The 18,451-nt window shown below is 34.3% G+C and overlaps 4 protein-coding genes across 9 annotated transcripts; all 4 read right to left on the bottom strand.

Annotated features, from left to right (window-relative positions):
* Positions 1–65: 65 nt before the first annotated feature.
* LOC8278488 (60S ribosomal protein L9) lies at positions 66–1,623 on the bottom strand. The gene is made up of 3 exons (XM_002518914.4): positions 1,248–1,623; positions 450–572; positions 66–301 (listed from the first exon to the last, which is right to left on the bottom strand). The coding sequence occupies exons 1-3, from the start codon at positions 1,620–1,622 to the stop codon at positions 215–217; spliced, it is 585 nt and encodes a 194-aa protein (XP_002518960.1). The 5' UTR covers position 1,623; the 3' UTR covers positions 66–214.
* LOC8278487 (WAT1-related protein At1g43650) lies at positions 1,570–4,776 on the bottom strand. 4 transcript variants are annotated; one of them, XR_007215896.1, is made up of 7 exons: positions 3,853–4,776; positions 3,500–3,679; positions 3,157–3,412; positions 2,911–3,069; positions 2,608–2,759; positions 2,252–2,514; positions 1,570–1,752 (listed from the first exon to the last, which is right to left on the bottom strand). XR_007215896.1 is itself a non-coding variant. In XM_002518913.4 (6 exons), the coding sequence occupies exons 1-6, from the start codon at positions 4,023–4,025 to the stop codon at positions 2,316–2,318; spliced, it is 1,119 nt and encodes a 372-aa protein (XP_002518959.1). In that variant the 5' UTR covers positions 4,026–4,776; the 3' UTR covers positions 2,104–2,315. The 4 variants fall into 4 exon arrangements, 3 of the variants coding, with proteins under 3 accessions (XP_002518959.1, XP_015574461.1, XP_048230083.1); XM_002518913.4 differs by lacking the exon at positions 1,570–1,752 and having other exon boundaries at positions 2,104–2,514; XM_015718975.3 differs by lacking the exon at positions 1,570–1,752 and having other exon boundaries at positions 2,104–2,514; positions 2,608–2,723.
* Positions 4,777–4,933: 157 nt separating this feature from the next.
* Positions 4,934–6,229, bottom strand: LOC8278486 (60S ribosomal protein L9-1). The gene is made up of 3 exons (XM_002518912.4): positions 5,741–6,229; positions 5,356–5,478; positions 4,934–5,205 (listed from the first exon to the last, which is right to left on the bottom strand). The coding sequence occupies exons 1-3, from the start codon at positions 6,113–6,115 to the stop codon at positions 5,119–5,121; spliced, it is 585 nt and encodes a 194-aa protein (XP_002518958.1). The 5' UTR covers positions 6,116–6,229; the 3' UTR covers positions 4,934–5,118.
* Positions 6,230–6,845: 616 nt separating this feature from the next.
* Positions 6,846–14,207, bottom strand: LOC8278485 (nuclear pore complex protein NUP98A). Of its 3 annotated transcripts, none has more exons than XM_015718991.3 (13): positions 13,965–14,207; positions 13,483–13,533; positions 12,696–13,043; positions 11,246–11,878; positions 10,886–11,107; positions 10,190–10,779; positions 9,792–9,876; positions 9,636–9,696; positions 9,227–9,365; positions 8,796–8,912; positions 8,484–8,661; positions 8,341–8,397; positions 6,846–7,691 (listed from the first exon to the last, which is right to left on the bottom strand). In XM_015718991.3, the coding sequence occupies exons 2-13, from the start codon at positions 13,496–13,498 to the stop codon at positions 6,985–6,987; spliced, it is 3,153 nt and encodes a 1,050-aa protein (XP_015574477.1). In that variant the 5' UTR covers positions 13,499–13,533; positions 13,965–14,207; the 3' UTR covers positions 6,846–6,984. The 3 variants fall into 3 exon arrangements, with proteins under 3 accessions (XP_015574477.1, XP_015574478.1, XP_015574479.1); XM_015718992.3 differs by having other exon boundaries at positions 9,792–9,867; positions 13,965–14,197; XM_015718993.3 differs by having other exon boundaries at positions 9,792–9,834; positions 13,965–14,197.
* Positions 14,208–18,451: the final 4,244 nt, after the last annotated feature.

Below are 18,451 nucleotides of genomic sequence, written 5' to 3'. Positions count from 1 at the left end.
TAATATGCATGTCTTTCAAGAGGATTTCGCAGAGGTTTTATTTTAGTTTATACTGTGCTAGAATATGCAAAAGAAATGTCAATTTAATTCAATTGAGCTCAGCCAAGCCATATAGAAGATATCCAAAACTTTATAATCGAAATTTTTTCTAAAACAACAAGACATCCTCATAACCAGGGTAACAAAGCCAAGAAAATATAATGCGACTAGAATATCACTCTTGTTCGGCAACAGTGCCTTTCTCGCTGACATAGATACCATCAAGGAATTTCCTGATATCTTTGTTCTTAACATGGCATTTCTGTCCAAAAGAAAAGTAGAGCAGTTAAAACATGAAAGCAAATGGTGTGCAAATGGGATGCCCCATATACATAAAAACAAGGAGCTAATGTGCTTGTGAGTGTTCACAATATACATAAAGACAGAAAGGATTAAGCAAGCGAATAGACCTGATTGATCAGGGCAGCTGACCGTGACACCAATTCAATGTCATTGCCATCCAGTACAAGCTCATCTTTAACTTTTTCAGATCGAACAACAGTTACACCTTCCAACATATCAACTTTCCTGACCTGAAGCAACCAAGCATAGTAAATATCCAAGCACTCGTGCCAAAAAAATTTCCAGTAGTATTGCTGAGTTTAAAGGCCACATTATCTGAACCCTGCTAAATTGCTTGTGCATCAAAGTAATATTGAATGTTGAGTTAAAATTGCATATTTAAGAAACTGAAAATATAATATGCAAATTCCTATTAGTTAATATATGGTAATTGAAAAAGAAGAGCCTTGGATTTTAAAACATTTAATATAAAATTATTTTAAGACTTGAATGGTAACTTGGAATTCAATTGACTACGAAGATACACAGCATAGATAGAAACATATAGAATACTAATATTCTAAAAAGCAGCATGACATAGAAAAATGAAATGACATTAGGTGAAATGTGAACGTACTATGAGATTAGCTGTATGTGTATAACAACATCTCAGTGTACAAGACCAAAAGTACCAAATAATTTTCCTAACATGAAGCAAGCAAACAAAAACAGCATACCTCAAACCATATACAAAACAACAACTGTAAAGACAGCATTATTTTAATTAAATTAAATGGCTAAAAGATCTAAACCCCTATCTGATATATCAAGTAAGGCTTCTTTAGCTATAAGAAACTGGGGCCTGCAATGTTGATAGTAATGGAAATAAAAAGAAAAAGAAAAAAGGAAACAGACTGGCATGGTACCTTCTTCTCGCCAAGAAAGTTGCGGATTTCAATGGCAGAGTTGGAGTTGGTGATGGAGGCATTGATAGGAAAGTGAGCATACACAAATCGCATCTTGTAGCGATATCCCTTTGTGACACCTGTTATCAAATTCTCGACGTGGCTGAGGGCGGTGCGGATGGCAGCGCTGGTCTTCCTGGAACCGAACCACGCTTCTATTTTGAGTTTGCGCTTGCCAGTCTCCTCGTCCTTAATCAGCTGGAAATCGAGATTCAGGTGCTTGAAGTTGCGGGTGAGCTTCCCTCGAGGTCCCTCAACCTCAATAATCTTGGCGTTTACTTTGATTTTAACCCCATCGGGTATGTCCATCGTCTCCGATGACAATATTGTCTTCATTTTCCTTCTTCCTTCTCAAACACGCTGCGTCGTGCTGTGCTCTGAATATGCTCAAAAAACCCTAATCTCCCGTTCTTGCATCTTCATAATATACGCCCGCTTCCCCCTTTTCCCTAAACCCTTAAAAGGCCTAAACTTTATTCAGTCAGGCCCATTTAACTACTTTCAATGGGTATTTCAATGACGCTTTTGCTTGGACTCTTTATATTCTAATTTAGTGTGCATATGCAAACTATGCAAGTGAAGATGTTTGAGTTATGTCAGCCACACAAAGACCTGTCTGCTTTTCCCAAAAATAAAAATTGAATAAAAAGAACATTTAAAAATAATTAACTCGTTATTTTTTCTAAATATTATAAATTAATATTAAATATTAAAATTTTTATTAATTGACTAGTTATATAATATCATATATCAATTCAGTAAAAAGGACGATACTTGGAGAAATTATTATCAGTTGCTTCTTACGCTACAACCATCATCAACTAAACTTGTGCTGCTTTTTCTCTTAAAAGGATTTCGTTTGTTCTTCCAATAAATGAATATAATAAAACTGGTGCCCCTTTCCTTGGTGGCCACAATGCTAAAACCTTCCAAAAGAAATCCTAGTTTATTAACCTAGGCACAACCTTGCCTGAATTAAAAGTTGTGTCTTCAGCCTTTTTGGATGGATTGCTCTTCATCAGCCACTCCTTATGGATTTTCAGTTTCATTTCCTTTGTGAGCTTGTTTAGCACTTGTTAATGCATTATGATTTATGGGAATCTCTACGGGGTTTCCATCACCAACACTGCCTTTTCCTTCCTCTGGCGATTCGGCAGTACTGTCCTCTTGCCTTTTGCCCCACAGCACGCAGTATAGGCCCAATATTATGAGAACTGCTCCTGTCAAACTAGGAAATGCCAAAATACATGCACCATATGACCTTAAGCTTTCAAACAAACAATCTGTTGCTTAATTTAGAAAGAAGAACAGAGAGATTCACCTGCCGACGTGGAGTCTCTCCGCGAAAGCGATGGCTGAGAATATTCCCACAATAATCAGAAGCAGTGGACTAAACATGGCTGCAAAAACAGGCCCCTTCTTGCTAATACACCATGTCTGTAGGTAATATACTAACGCTGAAATCACAACTCCCTATGTAATAATTAACTTATTATCAGACGTGAGTGCCAAATTTCTTGCAGCAACAGTCTTGTAAGATATATATTCAAAGAATGCATGAATAGTATTGATCGAATTCAGATTCAGTGGCAACCACAGATATGTCAATGAGGAATTGACTCACACAGTAAATGATGGTCAGCAGCTGCACATTCCAATCCAGCTTCCAGAGTGTAGGATTTCTTCCGAAAAACAAGGCAAGCACAGAAGATTGAATTGATGCGAAAAAGCATATCAAAGTGGTCAGTGATAAGCGAGCCGGGTACACTTTGTAAACCACAGCCTGAATGAATATGCCCAGAATTATCATATAATACAGTAAGCATTCTTTTACTTGGATAACTTGAATTTTAAAATAAATAGAAGCTACCTGCAGAATTAGCCAAGCGCTCCATGCGATGTGGCTGGTCAGAATAAGAGCAGAACCTTTGATCCAGTTCTCCTTAGCATGCCTCAACTCATTATGTCCTCTGCTGCTATAAATGCTTATGAGCGGCCTCTCCTCAAGGCTTTTATAAAGATATCCTCCTTTCCAAAAGGTGAAGACGAGAGACCCACCTATGCAAATGACGGTGCCAAATACCTTAGCCCATCCTCTAGCACTTGAAATCTTCAGCTTCTCCATCCTGTTATCAGTAGAAGTAAAATAAGAAGATTATAAAGAATTTGGTAAACTCGAAGCTAGTGAAGGTAAAGGGGTTTGAACAAAATACCCCAATAGAACTGCCATGACGAACGTCAAACTTGGGATGACATTACTCAATGCACTTGCAACTGTTGCAGAAGTATACGCTAGTCCAGCATAATAAACATTAAGATGGATGGTAGTTCCTAGGGAAGCAAGCACAAAAATCTTCGTTATCACTGGAAGCGAAAGTGGAGGCCTCTGCTTCCTGCTTTGCAAATATACAGAAATGACTACTTTTCTTATTTTCATAATCTTTCCATGTCAATTTTACAGTCACAAATTTTTAAGTAAGATCACTGATCTAGTTTCCTGCTTCAGACTCGAGCACTGGTATACGAAAAACATAAAACATGAACAGTAATCAAAAGGATTCTTTACCTTTCAAGAACATAAGCAAACGGCCCTACCAAAATCATGGCAATCAAATGCCGGTAAACCACAAAGACAAGTTGGTTGAGTCCTTTCTCAAGGGCTATTTTCATGAGGATATTTGATCCTCCATAAGCCAATTGAACGAGTATCATTGCCGCATAAGACGTGCAGGTTGCCATGGGGTACGTATAGAGATGCAATGACAGAGAACTTCACTTAAATAGTAATAAAGGAGAAGTCTTAGCCACATATTAATTTAGTATTTCTTTTCTGTTCTATAAGTAGGCAAGAATAGGATGGCATTCCTTTAACTAGTGGAAATTATCATCTGTGCAGCAGTATGCTACAGAAGTAGGATGCCCCACTTCTTTTCTTTTCAAAGTAACATTATTAATTGAGCACAAGCCAGCCAACTGATTTACTTCTTATTTATCCTAGTCACAGTCACATTTCTTTCGTAATCCTCCGATCGCCTAGTTTTATTTTCCGTCCAATTCAATTCTCTTGTACCTTTTAAAATTTTTCTCTCTTATTCTTTCATGAGGCCACTTTATTCGCCAAGGTACTCACTGGCTGTTGATGATAGCTAGTGTTTGCTTGGAGAAGGCACTGCAACAACCAAACACTGTAGAATCTGTTCGTGCCACGAAGTTCAATGTTAAATGGCTTAAAATGCAAATCAGGCTCCAACTAACCTTTTATCTTTTTGGCCACCAGTTCAAAGCAAACTTCATATTTTTTTTCTGCCACTCCTTAAGAATATAGCGCGAGAGAAGTTCCAATGTTAGTGGTTTAAAATATGCATGTTTACTGTTTGGCACTTACTAGAGACTGCAGTATCAGTTTTGCTTCACTTGGAAGATAATGTCTACAATTTCAAAGATTATTTGCTGCTACACGAGAACTGTGAAAGAGTAATTTACACAACTATAATTCTCAGTTTATTAGTATATTACAATCCAAAGGAGAATGCTCATTAGTCCAAATCAAGTCCTTAATCAAAACCATCAACTTCTCGATGCCCTATTGACTTGGTAACAGTTAAGTTAGGTGCAGGTTCTTATAAACAACAATAAACAATATAATATGATCAGACCGGGCAATTATTTTTTGTGAATGCATACGAAGAAGAAAGCTTTGACAAACCATAAAAGGTGACAAAAGACCCAAAAATTTCGGAGAACTGAAACTACAGATGTTAGACCAGGGTACAAGCACGGAAGTATGAACTCCTTGATAGTAAAAAAAAAAGAAGGTAAAAATAGCGCAATCTCAATCTTCTTCAACTATGGTGCACTTCTCACTGACGTAGATACCATCGAGAAATTTTCTGATATCTTTGTTCTTAACATGGCATTTCTGTTCAAAGGAAAAGAAAGAGATATATTTATTACTCCTACAGAAAGAATAACAAGGGTTTTGTTTCTCAAATGAGAATCATTGAGACAAAAAGATCAAATATTAGACCAATTTTAGAAAAAAAAAAGAAGCATAGGTGGGAAGAGATACCTGGTTAATTAGGGCAGCAGAACGAGAGACGAGTTCAATGTCATTCCCGTCCAAAATCAGCTCATCCTTAACCTTCTCAGACCGGACAACAGTCACACCTTCAAGCATTTCAACTTTCCGAACCTGAATTAGCCAAATACAACAAAGTGAGGATTAAGTAATGTTCAAAAATAATAATTCCACTGATGAAAAATCAAGAAATCACAAGCCAAAATATTCTAATATATGAAATTTTCCAAGACAGTGGCATACATCGATATTGGCCGATATCAATTTTTATAATTGAAATTATCTATTAAAAACAAAAAACATAACAAAAATAGTAGTCATGTTAATAAGAGCATAAAGAGATATAGTGGAGTGAAAGAAAAAAAAGTTTAGGAACCTTCTTCTCGCCAAGGAAATTGCGGATCTCAATGCAAGAGTTAGAGTTGGAAATGGAGGCGTTGATAGGGAAGTGAGCGTAAACGAACCGCATCTTGTACCGATATCCCTTTGTCACACCTGTGATCAAATTCTCAACGTGGCTCAGGGCCGTACGGATGGAAGCGCTGGTCTTTCTAGAACCGAACCATGCTTCTATCTTCAATTTGCGTTCTCCGGTTTCCTCGTCCATAATCAGCTGGAAATCAAGGTTAAGGTGCTTGAAATTGCGGGTGAGCTTGCCACGAGGTCCCTCTACCTCAATGATCTTGGCGTTCACTTTGATCTTAACCCCATCGGGTATGTCCATCGTCTCCGATGACAATATTGTCTTCATGCTGCCGCCGTGTTTATCTAACCTACCTACCTTATAATTTCCTTTCCAATTTCTGCAAGTAGGTCTAGCAGCTAGCAGCAGCACCTCCCTTAAATCTCTTTCTTTCTTCTTATATGTATCATCGCATCTATTTAGGAAGAAGCCCTAAATTTTGCTTTCTCTCAGCCCAACTAACAAAGCCCAACAATTCTTCCTCTTTTTTTCAACCTTATAATATTATTATTATTCACTGTAAATCAAACTCTCATATATAATATATATAAGAATTTTTAGCGAAAAATTTTACAGAATACATAGATTTTATTAAAATTATATGAATAATCTATAAAATTTACCCTTCAGTCGACTCTCAGAAATTCTAAGAATCCATTCCACTCAACTTTCAAAACGATTGATTCTAAAATTCATACAAAGCGATGAGATAGAACGACAAAAAACAGGAAACAGGTTACCAAACGAACCCTTTCAGTTTGACATTCCGAATTAAAGTTTAAGAGCAATATTAATGTGCTTTATATGGTGCTTTATATGGTAGAACTTATGCAATTACTTTCTTTCCAAACAATTTATACTTGAGCGTCGTAAATGGATCCGACGGTAGGCTGAAAAAAGAAATCTCATCTTCCAAAATGTGAAATGAGCAAACTCGAAGCCCCTTTTAGTTCTAAACGCAAAAATCAGAAAACATCATCATAAAATAAATGTTAAAAGAAAGAAAAAGGATAAAGAATGAGAGAGAGAAGTAAAGCTTAGAGAACCAACTACAAAGAACATTTGATACACAGGCACACCATTCAGACTCACGATTTGACAAAATCCTATACAGATCCCCGCATGAAACAAGCCCTCCTCCAAAAACTACATTTTTATTAGCAATCTCTGGCAGATAGCACAATCCAGTCTTCTTCTTCTTCTTCTTCTTCTTCTTCTTCTTCCCCCATACCGTACTTGCTGAAATGGTTGACCCTGAACTTCCATTCTCCTTTTACAGGATCGTACGACACAAATTCGGCACCTTGCTCCTCAGCCTTTCTTTTCAGCATCTCCTTGTATTTCTCAATTTTTGCGCCTTCGGTATACTGCCGCCCAGTCTTTTTGTCAAAGCATTTGATGTTAAGAAGTGTTACCTCTGCAGGTTTGTTGAGACCCTGTCCAACAGGTGGCTTCTTGCTGTCATCTGTGTATACTATCACCTCCCGGTTGTTAAACTGCACAAGGGACTCTAGATCAAGCCGGCGCACATCTGTCTCACCCAAAAACTTAATGCTGCCATAACCATGACGTCCAACCACAAAGTCCTTAACATGGCGGCAGAACCCTGGTTCAGCCCTTTCCTTGGCAGCCAATTCTTGGATTCGCGGCTCTGTGTAGTAGTCAGATCTCCGTAGTTTTGGCATTAGTGCCTCAATGTCAGCCCCATGCTCATAAACAATTGCAGCTTCACCAGCTCTGTGACCGCTAAGCGTCATATACAACTCCTCTTTCTGAACAGAATTATCCTCGTGAACTCCATTAGGTTTCTGGTTGAGTTTCAAATGCACTCGCTCCTTACTAAGGCCATCTTCACTCATATTCTCTGGAAAATTAACAAGTATTATTATGCACATAAATAGAAGAAAATAACAGAAGTTATGAGCACCACAACTTTGCTTTCAGTTAAGAGAATTTGATACTCAAGATTTTGATTTAGGATCTGAATTCAAATAATCGAAATAACAGTTTTGACTCATACAAGACCCGGAAAATATGCTTCAATCAAATCTTATCTGAGTGTAATTTATTTTTTTTTGGATTGAAACCTCAGTATACTTGAAATAACATAAAAATGTACAAGTGTAAAGATCATCAAGTAATTTAAACTATGAAATAGAAGATGAAAGAACCCCAATGGCATAGCGTTCTTCCTTTCTCAATAAACTTTCTTCCAATATAGAACTACAGTGGGATGTAGCCGCTCAAGAAGCTAGGTGGATCAGACAACAGCTTTGTAGAGTTTGAATGATGCTAATTGACCTCCTAAAGTACACAAATTTTTATGACTTCTATTCTCATTCTCAAACAAAAAGAAATTGGTTTAAATATCTAATTTCTCATAAGTAACAAATAGATTCACAATATCATTCTTGTAATTTTTACATCTTTAAAATAACGGCACCGAGTTTCAGCACAAACAGAAGAAGAAAATACATATAAAAGAACCATTACAGCGAGAGATGAAAACTTACTATCTTTAGCACTAGAACCACTTGAAGAAGGAACATCCACAGCTTCTAAAATTTTGCCTAAATAAAATGAAACACAGTAGTATAATTCCTTAGTGGGGAGAAAATTCTATAAGCCTTTAGGCTACATTCATTCAAAAACTTACCATTCTCATACACAGGAGTAGATGCATCCTTCAATGGAGGAGCTTTTTCTGCACTGGATCTCAAGGGCCACTGCTCTGTTGGACGAATGACCAGAGCCCTTGGGTTTTCCCGAGGAATAAATAGAGCATCTGCCTTTGGTCTGCCAGTTGTTTCTTCTTCATCACAGAAAAATGGAACCTGAATGCAATAATCCAGCAATGGAAAAAATGCAAGTTAGATGCAAGCCTAAAAAGCAACTCTATGACTTCAGTTCTAGTGAAAGAAATAGTACTATTGTTGTTCTCAGGGACCATTTCAGCAATTTTACTCACCTTTGGACCATCATGCTTAGGATTATATTTCCTTGCTGGTAACCTGATCCGCCTTTGTGACAAGTGCCTAGAAGTCAACAAGGATGATATTCTAACAGGAGCAGGTTTATCAACAACCTGAAAGACAGCAGTGTAAAAACAAAGCTACATAAGTTATGCAAGCATATTGTAACAGGGATAAGAATCATAATCAACAACATACAAGAATATAGCAACAGCTCTAACATAATGTCTACAACAAACGAATTCCATAAACTTTTGTTCATTTCATTTATGACATTCCTAGATTATCGTGATTACAGTTGTACCATTACTATTCATTTGTTTTTCACATGGTGTATAAACTGATTCCAACCAAAACTGAGATAGTAAATTAGATCAGTACAACAACCTAGAATAAAATAGCAAGATTCAAAATAAAGGATACTTACAGGCAAGCTAGAGATCCCATATTGAACGGAAGGTGTAGTTCCAGCTCGACCAATAGACATTTGAGGCATTGCAGGGAGTGTCCCAAATGGATTTGTAACAGGTGCTGGCTGAACAGCAACAGAACTCTGTGTGGTAGATCTGCAAATAGAAAACATGAATAATAAATTGATGTAGTCAATGCCAAGAAGGAATTCAAATCTAGTTCATTGTTGCTATAGTGACAGACAAAGAAAGCAATTATGAATAATGAAATGAGTAGACATGCTTATACAACCAGGAAGCTGATCAAGATAGAGCATCATAAGGACTGTAGATAACAAACCAGTCAACGCATGCATACAATCAAGACAGAAGTATACATATGACAGCATGAATCTAGACAAGATATTTGCAGAAGAGAGGACTTACAATGGTCCAAACATGGACTGACCATAAATACTTGATGAACCAGCAAAACCACTTGTACCAGCTGTAAACACCGCGTAAGTAAAGTTGCAACATCGAGTAAAAAACTTAAGAATCATATAGTTGGATGAAAATAGGAAAGGATAAAGCGTAAAGCACCTGCTTGTGACTGACCGAAATTGCTGAAGTTAAGAGCACCAGGCTGAGAAGGTTGAGACAATTGAAAAGGCACAGACTGAGACAACTTCAAGTAAAGGGACTATTAGTAATCAAGAAAAGTCAAATTTAAACCACAAAAAAACCCCACCATGCAAAGAATAATAAGATATTAGCGAATTAATAAAGCATGCATCAAAATTCGGCGTAGATTCTCTCCATTTCTGACATTCCATCCATTTCAATTCACATTCCACAGATTCTGCCCAGCATAGACCTTCTAGGAATTGGTAGCGGATGATAACATTGGAAACAAATGGCTTCAGGAGAGATTAAATCCCAGTATCCATATCAAAACATAATGCTTTTTGGGATGCAAAAAGGATAAATTATTTACTTACAGATGGTTGGGGAAACACCCCTTGGTTAGTTGAAGGCATCAGAGATGTAGAGCTTGAGAATCCAAAACCAGTGGAAGGAGTACTGAACATGCTTGACTGGGTAAAAGAAGAGGCAGTACTCGGTGTAAAAGAAGTGGTCACTTGTCCAAATGGAGAACTTGTCTGTGTAAAGGCAGGTGTGGAGGATGGGAATGAGAGAGATGATTGAGTACTTGTAAAATTTCCAAAAGGTGAAGAATTTGTCTGCCCTATGCTAGAATTAAACAAGGATGGTGTTGAAGTAAAAGCAGATGAACTAGTTGTCCCAAAAGGTGATGGGGCTACACTGGATGTAAATGCAGAAGATGATGTCGATGCAAAAGCTGAGGTTGACTGAAAAGGGTTGGATGAAGTGTTAAAAGGTGAAGGAAATGTAGGATTACTTGTAGGTCCAAAAGGCTTTGAAGAAAACGGATTGGAAGAAACTGAAGAAGAAAAGGGACTAGCAGATGTCTGTGCAAATGTGTTTGATGGAGCAAAAGGATTCGACTGTGCAGTAGATGTAGCAAAGTTAATCCCGCTGGAGGATTGACCAGGAGCGACTGGTCCACCTGCAATCGAACATAATGATATAGAATAGTAGTAAACATCACTGTATTAGCAATGAAAATTTGAAAAAAAAAATCAGATTTTGAAAACATATTTACTTAGAACTACCTTTATCTCCGGATTGATAATCTTCCCACCTCAGTTCTTCATGGCTTTTATCTTTGTACACAGACATGGCTGATATAGACTCCAATTTTCCAGGCTGACCACTGCTGCTGTCTGTTTCAGCTGTTGCAGTGTAGGGCACTACTCTACTTCCCCCACGATTCCCTGCAAATGCTGGCTGCCCAAAACCAGTGTTCCCAAATGTTGGTGTTGTAGCTTGGGTTCCTACATACAAGTCGATAAAAGTACATAGCCTGTTTTAGTAACTGCTCAAAAAATAGCTGCAAAATAAAATTTTCAGTTCTTCAAATCCTGGAGCTTTCATAATAGCATCACAGCATATAACTAGTTAAAAGAACTCACCAAATGGAGAACTGGTTCCAAATGGACTATTTGCAAATGCAGAAGTTGATTGGCCAAAAGATGGACTTGATGCGAAGCTAAAGGATGGGGTAGCTGAAGTCCCAAAAGCAGGGGCACTTCCAAAGGAAGGAGTAGTCGTAGACCCAAAGGCAGGAGCACTAGTAGACACACCAAATCCAGGAGCGCTTGAATTAGTACCAAAAGCAGGACTGGAAGCACCAAAACCAGAGGAGCCTGATGTTCCAAAAACAGGTGCGCTTGAAGATCCAAAGCCAGCCCCAGATCCAAATACCGGGCTGCTGGACACTCCAAATGCTGATGCTGTTGAGCCAAATGTCGGGGTACTTGTAAAACCAAAGGACGGAGTGCTGTTAGCACCAAAACCCAAAGTGCTGTTTGCACCAAAGGAAGGAGCACTACTAGCACCAAAAGCAGGGGCACTTGTCGAACCAAATCCAGGATTACTAGCAGCACCAAAAGCAGGCTGACTTGATGTACCAAAAGGTGTTGTAGAACCAAACAAGCCACTACCAAATGCAGGCTGTGATTGCTGACTTGTACTTCCAAATGGACTAGTTTGAGTAGCAGAGCCAAAGGCTCCAAAAGCAGGCTTCTGGCCAAAAACGGAAGAACCTGCAAAAGATAAATAAAGTGAGATACTTGTCATCGTGTGCATTGAACAAAACACTTTCCTATATTTTTATTGAAAAATGTGTTGTGTATGTATCTATTTTTCTGAAATTATAATAAATGGTTAGAAGTCTATCTTACAAATGAATCTGTCATCCTAAAGTTATGAAGAAGAAATAAAAGCAAACGACTAACATGAAAACTAAGGATATTTAGAATTTGAAATTACAACTTATATATCATGACATTAAACTGCTAGTATCCTACATACATATTATGCCAAGAAACGATCTTCAATGCAGTTCCAGAAATTGGATCCCAGCAAAGACATCATCAGAACCTACACAAATTTATTTTACTAAAGAATGTATACTTTTCCTGATAACATATTTGTGCAGATCTGCTTAGTAAGTGACGATGATAAAGTACAAAATACTGGTAGGCATCATACAACAAATACGAACACCAAAAAAGAAAAAGGAAAGAGAGAATAGGATAATTTAAAAAGAAAAGTATTAACAAAATAAAAGAAAACCAACCTTATAACCAATTTCAGTCTAAAACCTATGTTCAGAAAATTTCAATAAGAACCCTCAATTCAAGAAAAATATAAAATCTCAAACCTCTGATTTATATCAATTATGCTATCTACCACAACTTCCAAAAGCATGAGTTACAGAAACATCTAATACAAATGGACAAAACTATGAGAATGTAAAGATATTTCAGTAGCATCAAGCATAATCAACAAACAGGGCAAAGGGTGAGCAAGGAGCAACCAAATAAATGGTATAACATTAAAATCTACAGCCATACTTACCACCAAATGACGATGAACTGCCAAAAGAAGGTGAAGAAGAAGCTCCGAATGCAGGAACTGACCCTCCAAAAGATGGGGAAGACGAAGCACCAAAGGTTGCTCCGGAAGAGAATGGTGAGGAAGTTTGAGGAGCACCAAACATTCCAGTTGAAGTGCCTCCAAAGATGGAACCCCCTGTTTGTGAACCAAAAGGGGTTGTAGTACCAAATGGTTTTGGAGCAAAAGGATTATTGGTTCCATTATTTGTCTGGCCGAAGACCGATTGGGACCCAAAAGCGCTACTAGATGACTGCCCAAAAGGGCTAGTAGAAGACTGCCCAAAAGGGCTACTAGATGACTGCCCAAAAGCTGTTAAGATGAAGTTCAGATTATTATCATGTATATGAAATGGAACAGAGGTACATACATGCACATGCAAATACAATCATAGTACAAACAACTACGACAATAGAATATCCATACTCCCATTCTACTAACATGTTTCAAAGTGTTTAGGGTCACATGCAGGTCCTATATACGCTTAAACAACTTAACCTACTACTGATGTTAACAGAAGAATGCCAGGCAATGAATGATCGCCAAGTCTAAGACATATTGAAATAAAAAAATCAACTAAGGAACTCCGTAAAAACCATGAGAAAGGTAATGGAATTGAGGAATATGCATATAAGAAAGCTTCTAGATGTAATTATATTTAAAGGATTCACCAGGAAGAGATTGGACCAATACAAAGCGACATGCCAAACTGAGAGAAAAAGGAACAACAAAAGTCTATTAGAACACATACGGTTAGAACCGAACATCGCTGCTCCCAAAATCAGGAAACAGTCTCTCTGTCCTGCACAGAGACAACATATACAATGTAATTATTATTCTCAAAGACGCAATCAACAAAAGAGAGAGAGTTAAACGTCAAAAGAAGAAAAAGAAAACTGATTGAATGGCATTAAGCATTATCATTATTACCAAAGATAGGAAAAGAAACTGAAGATAAAGATTGGGATCTTCTACTACATTACTATATAGTGCACAATGCAAGAGAAAAAAAATAACAATAAAAAATCGCCTGAATCAAACTGAAAAATGATGGCTAAGAAAAAAAAAGTCATGATTGAAGTTAAATTCTTCTACTAAACAAAGGAAATCGCGAATCCAATTACGAACAAAAAGCAACTATTGGAAAAGCCTTTCAGGATTAAAAGAAAGAAGAGAACATCAAAAGAAAAAAAAAATACAAATGAGAGGCTTAGGGTTTAATTAATTAAGTACCTGGAACAGGAAATGTGTAAATTAGATGTTTCAGCGAATCAAGGATGGATCTGAATCGTTCCAAGTTCAGAAGGGAGAGTGCAAATGTAATATGTAATGTATGAATTGAATGCAGAGAGTAAACGAGAGAGAAGGGTTCGCCTGCAAGTGCAAGTTGCCTTGCCTCTCTATTGAGTCTTGTCTTTACAAAGGACCCTTTTGTAGGAGCCAAATTCCCTGAGGAGTGAGCCGCGTTGCGTTGTTTTTAAGTCCGTACTGTTGGTATTTTCGTAAATTCACTCTACCCAATAACTAATCAGCTAACCTGGTAGCGTTGCTTTTAAGTCCTTAAACTTGGTTTTTCCGTAATTTCCCTTCTATGACTTTTGTCGCCCTGCCCTCACTCGCACCTCTAGCCGGCTAACTTTAGCCTTTCCTTCTTTTCCCTAATTAATTAATAAATATTTCTAATATAATTTTTATATTATTTGCTAATAAAATCATAAAATATCTTCAAAAAATTAACAGGGATATTTAAAAATAAGTATTAAATATTGAAAAATCTATTAATATTTATCTGTAAACTTGGTTTTGTAATTAAACTAATAATAATAGTCGTACAACGTACGAGTAGACAATTAATAGTTTTTAAAGAGAAAAATTCTTGAGTAAATTTGATGTCTGTACTACAATAAATAAAAAAATGACACATATTTTAAATATTTTATGCTTTGTGGTAGATGAGTGACACTAATTTTTAAATTTAATTAAGTTTATATATATCATTAAATAGAAAATATACATTATAATCAAACAAAAAAATCTCATTTTAGCTAAAATCTAATTGGCATTCTAACTTATAAATTCAAGTCACTTTATAGAAGGATTTTAAAAATTTAAATATAATTGATAACTTGTTAAAGTAGTGATCACATGGAATGCAAATACCTCAATCTATACACTATTTTAAAAATTAAGGAGGTATTTGGAGAAAATAAAATAAAACAAACTAATTTTTGATTGAAATGAGTCGTCGACTCCACTAAAATGAATATCTAAATATATAAAGTGAAAGCAGTATATTTCTTATATCATCTAATTTATAATTAGGCTGTGCAGCTATTTTGAAATAATTATGACTATGATGTGTTTGGTTTCCATACTAAATTTTATGGCATATATTTGCTAGAAGATTGATGAATGTAATAATTCTAGCGGTACATGACTTTACACGTATTAAAATATATTTTTTTTAGAATACATATTAAAGTTGTGTTTGGCATTTTCAAATCTTGATTTCTATTTTATATTATTTAAAAAAAAAATTAAAAATTATTTTTTATAGAATACGAGTTAATGATATTTAAAAAAAAAATTGAAAAGATAATTTATAAAAAATCAAATCTGTTTTTTTAAATGTTCAACAATAATCTCAAGCACACCATAAATCAATAATACATTTACAATAACTGAAACATATATTTTAAGGATCTTTTTTTGTCTATTTTGGCAATCTAAGACGAAAGCGCTATCTTTTTTCAAATTATACATTATGAGAATAAATACAATAAAAAAGTTAAATAAATCTAGAAATATAATATAACACCAGTAATAACGGAAAATCATATACTCGAAAAGGCAAGCATTTGAGCATATTTAAAGTGTCCAAGACCGAATATGAGCTAATTGATTGTCAGATAAATCATATCAAAAGCTCTTGCATCTTTTATAAAATGAACAAGTGTGATTAAATCTTTTTAAATTTATTATCATAAATTAAAGATTATTACTATTAAAAACTTGTAGCAAATGGGTGAGCGGAGCCAAGAGACATATAAATTTAGTTATTGTCACCATTAATGCAGCAGTTGAAATCATTAAAGATAGTGATTAGAAAAAAATATTAAAAAGATCAACCAAAAAGTTTTAAATCAAATATATATTTTAATATTAAATAATTAATACATATTTTATTATTTAAAATTAATAAATATATATATCAATTATTTATAAATTTAGTACATAGGTGATGACATATAGCAAATCTAAATAATATTATTTAAAAAAAAAAAGATCTCTCTTGAACTGGTAACAAACTCATATTTATTTAATACCACATAAAACTCGCTGGTAAAAATAAGGAAAAAGAAGAGCAAAGTAAAAAAATCAATAGATGGAGGATAGTTTCCAACTAAAAATTACTAAAACCATCCCCTACAATGGCCGGTGGAAAGTTACTTTTTATTGGAAAGTAATATTTCAAAAGGTAATAACATCTTTTTTCTTAGAAAAATATGAATATTTTGTTTATGAGAATTAATAAGTACATCTTGATATAAAAATAAACATCAAGTATCAAAAAATATATCTAAATAAATCTACTTATAACAATTATCAATCCTGTTTATGAAGCAGTAAATTACAATTCTACAAGAAGAACGCTCCATTTGATGGCACTAAGCCACATATTGACTTTATAAATGTCTTGAGCCTAATTGTTTAAATGTCGGATTTGATTTCTTTTTTTCTTTTCACTAATTCTATAAATAGAGAACTTAATACTCTTGTAACGGAGGATTATAAAAAATTTATAAAAAGAGCATTAAGAACTCTGATAATGAATGACCATAAAACTCCTTAAAAAGTACTAAAAATTATTGATTAAAACTATTTAATAAAAAAAAAAGAAAAAAATGTGACATCGTCAATTCAAAAGTACCCAGCAATAGGCCGATATAAAAGTATCTGGCGGTGGGCTAAAATAAAAAAGAAAAAAGAGAGATGGTTATGTTTTTTTTTTTAATTTATTGTGATTACTTTTTAAGATAAAGACAATAACATCTCAACATCATTATAAGAGTAAATTCTGAATAATGATTAACAAATTATGAGCTAAAACACCTTTAAAATGTTTTCACTTAATTATAGTTTTGAAATGGAAAACAAAGTAAATAATTTTAAGGCGTTTCAAGAAGGGAAAAAAAAAAGAAACTAAATTCAAACTTTTAAACAAAATATTATTGGTAGGAAACTAATATATATAATGTCACCTTTCTATAGTAATATGTTGTACAGTTTTTATACAATTATTGGAGTATATATGTATATTGTTTTTCGAAAGGTCAGGGATTCATTCAAACAACTAACTAATACAATATACGAACTTCATAAGCCACTGAAATTGGGGTTGAGAATTCGAGCTAAACTGCTCATCTGGAAGGGTTTTCTTAGCCATCAAATGGGTCACACTATTACATGTATGATAAATAAAATCAAAAGATATATATTCTAAATTATAATTATATATTATATATATAAATTATCTTACTCGTCCAATCTCCTATCTCTTCGAACAACAGTAAAGCCATCTCTATTATTTAATTTTAACACCACAGCGTCAAAGTTTGACTTTTGATGGAATGCATGGGACGAGGAAACCGTACAGCCATTGATTCTAAGGCTGGAGGGACAGATGAGCGGTAATGGGGATTGGTGTTGCAGGATTTGATAAGCTCCTAGTGTCAGTATGCTCATAGGAGTCCAATCTTCATTATTGAAATAAAATACCTGATCATATAAATAAGCTATTCATTGTAATAAAAAAGATTATTATTTTTTATATTTTATACTATTTACTCTTTAATATTTAAATATGTACTTTTTATTATTTTTTAATATTTTATATTAAAAAATTAATATATCTGAATTTTTATTAAATACCTTCTGATTTTTGGTTGAATGCATGTATCTATATTTTGTTTATTGTAATAAAAGCTCTCTTACATTTTGATAGAACTAGTTATTATAATCTCATGTCCAAAGCTAATATAGACAACGAATTAAATTAATCAAAAAATTATCATTAATTCTTAAACTTTTATTAATTATTAACTTCATTCAAAATTAATTATTTTAGTCAATCATTCAAAATTTTTTATTTTTATATAATGTAATTATAGTGTCTAATAAGAATTTATAAAAAAACTTTAACTAAAACATTAATTTTATTTTAGTAAATATGAATCTTACAACAATTTAATGATGTTGCTATGTTTAAATTTTTCTAGAACTAAATTTATTAAAAGCTAAAATAAATAAAAAATATTAATCAATTATTCTTGTTAAGTATTATTTTTTACTATATTAAACATAGTAAAAATGATATTTTCTTGTTGATTTTAGGATATTTCTGAAAATATTTTTAAAAAATATGATATACTCTTTTCTAGAAATAACAACAACTCAAAATTCGTTTAAAACATGATTATCCGAATCCATTTTAAACCCATTTAAAAATTTAATTTCATTGTGCATACTTAATAAGTATTAATTGTATATTATCTAAACTCGCTTAAGAAATAATAGATGTATTAATTCAAGATAACTTATTAATTTTCATTAATAGAATATAAATATTTATTCTCAAAAAAATTCGCTTAAACTCAATTATGTTTTATATTATAAAATATTATTTTATAAATATTTTAACTGAGTAGTATGTATTTTAA

This window comes from Ricinus communis, chromosome 5 (genome assembly GCF_019578655.1).
Source record: "Ricinus communis isolate WT05 ecotype wild-type chromosome 5, ASM1957865v1, whole genome shotgun sequence".
NCBI lineage: Eukaryota > Viridiplantae > Streptophyta > Magnoliopsida > Malpighiales > Euphorbiaceae > Ricinus > Ricinus communis.
Note: the sequence above shows the minus strand (reverse complement) of the source record. Positions and strands in the feature narration are given on the sequence as shown.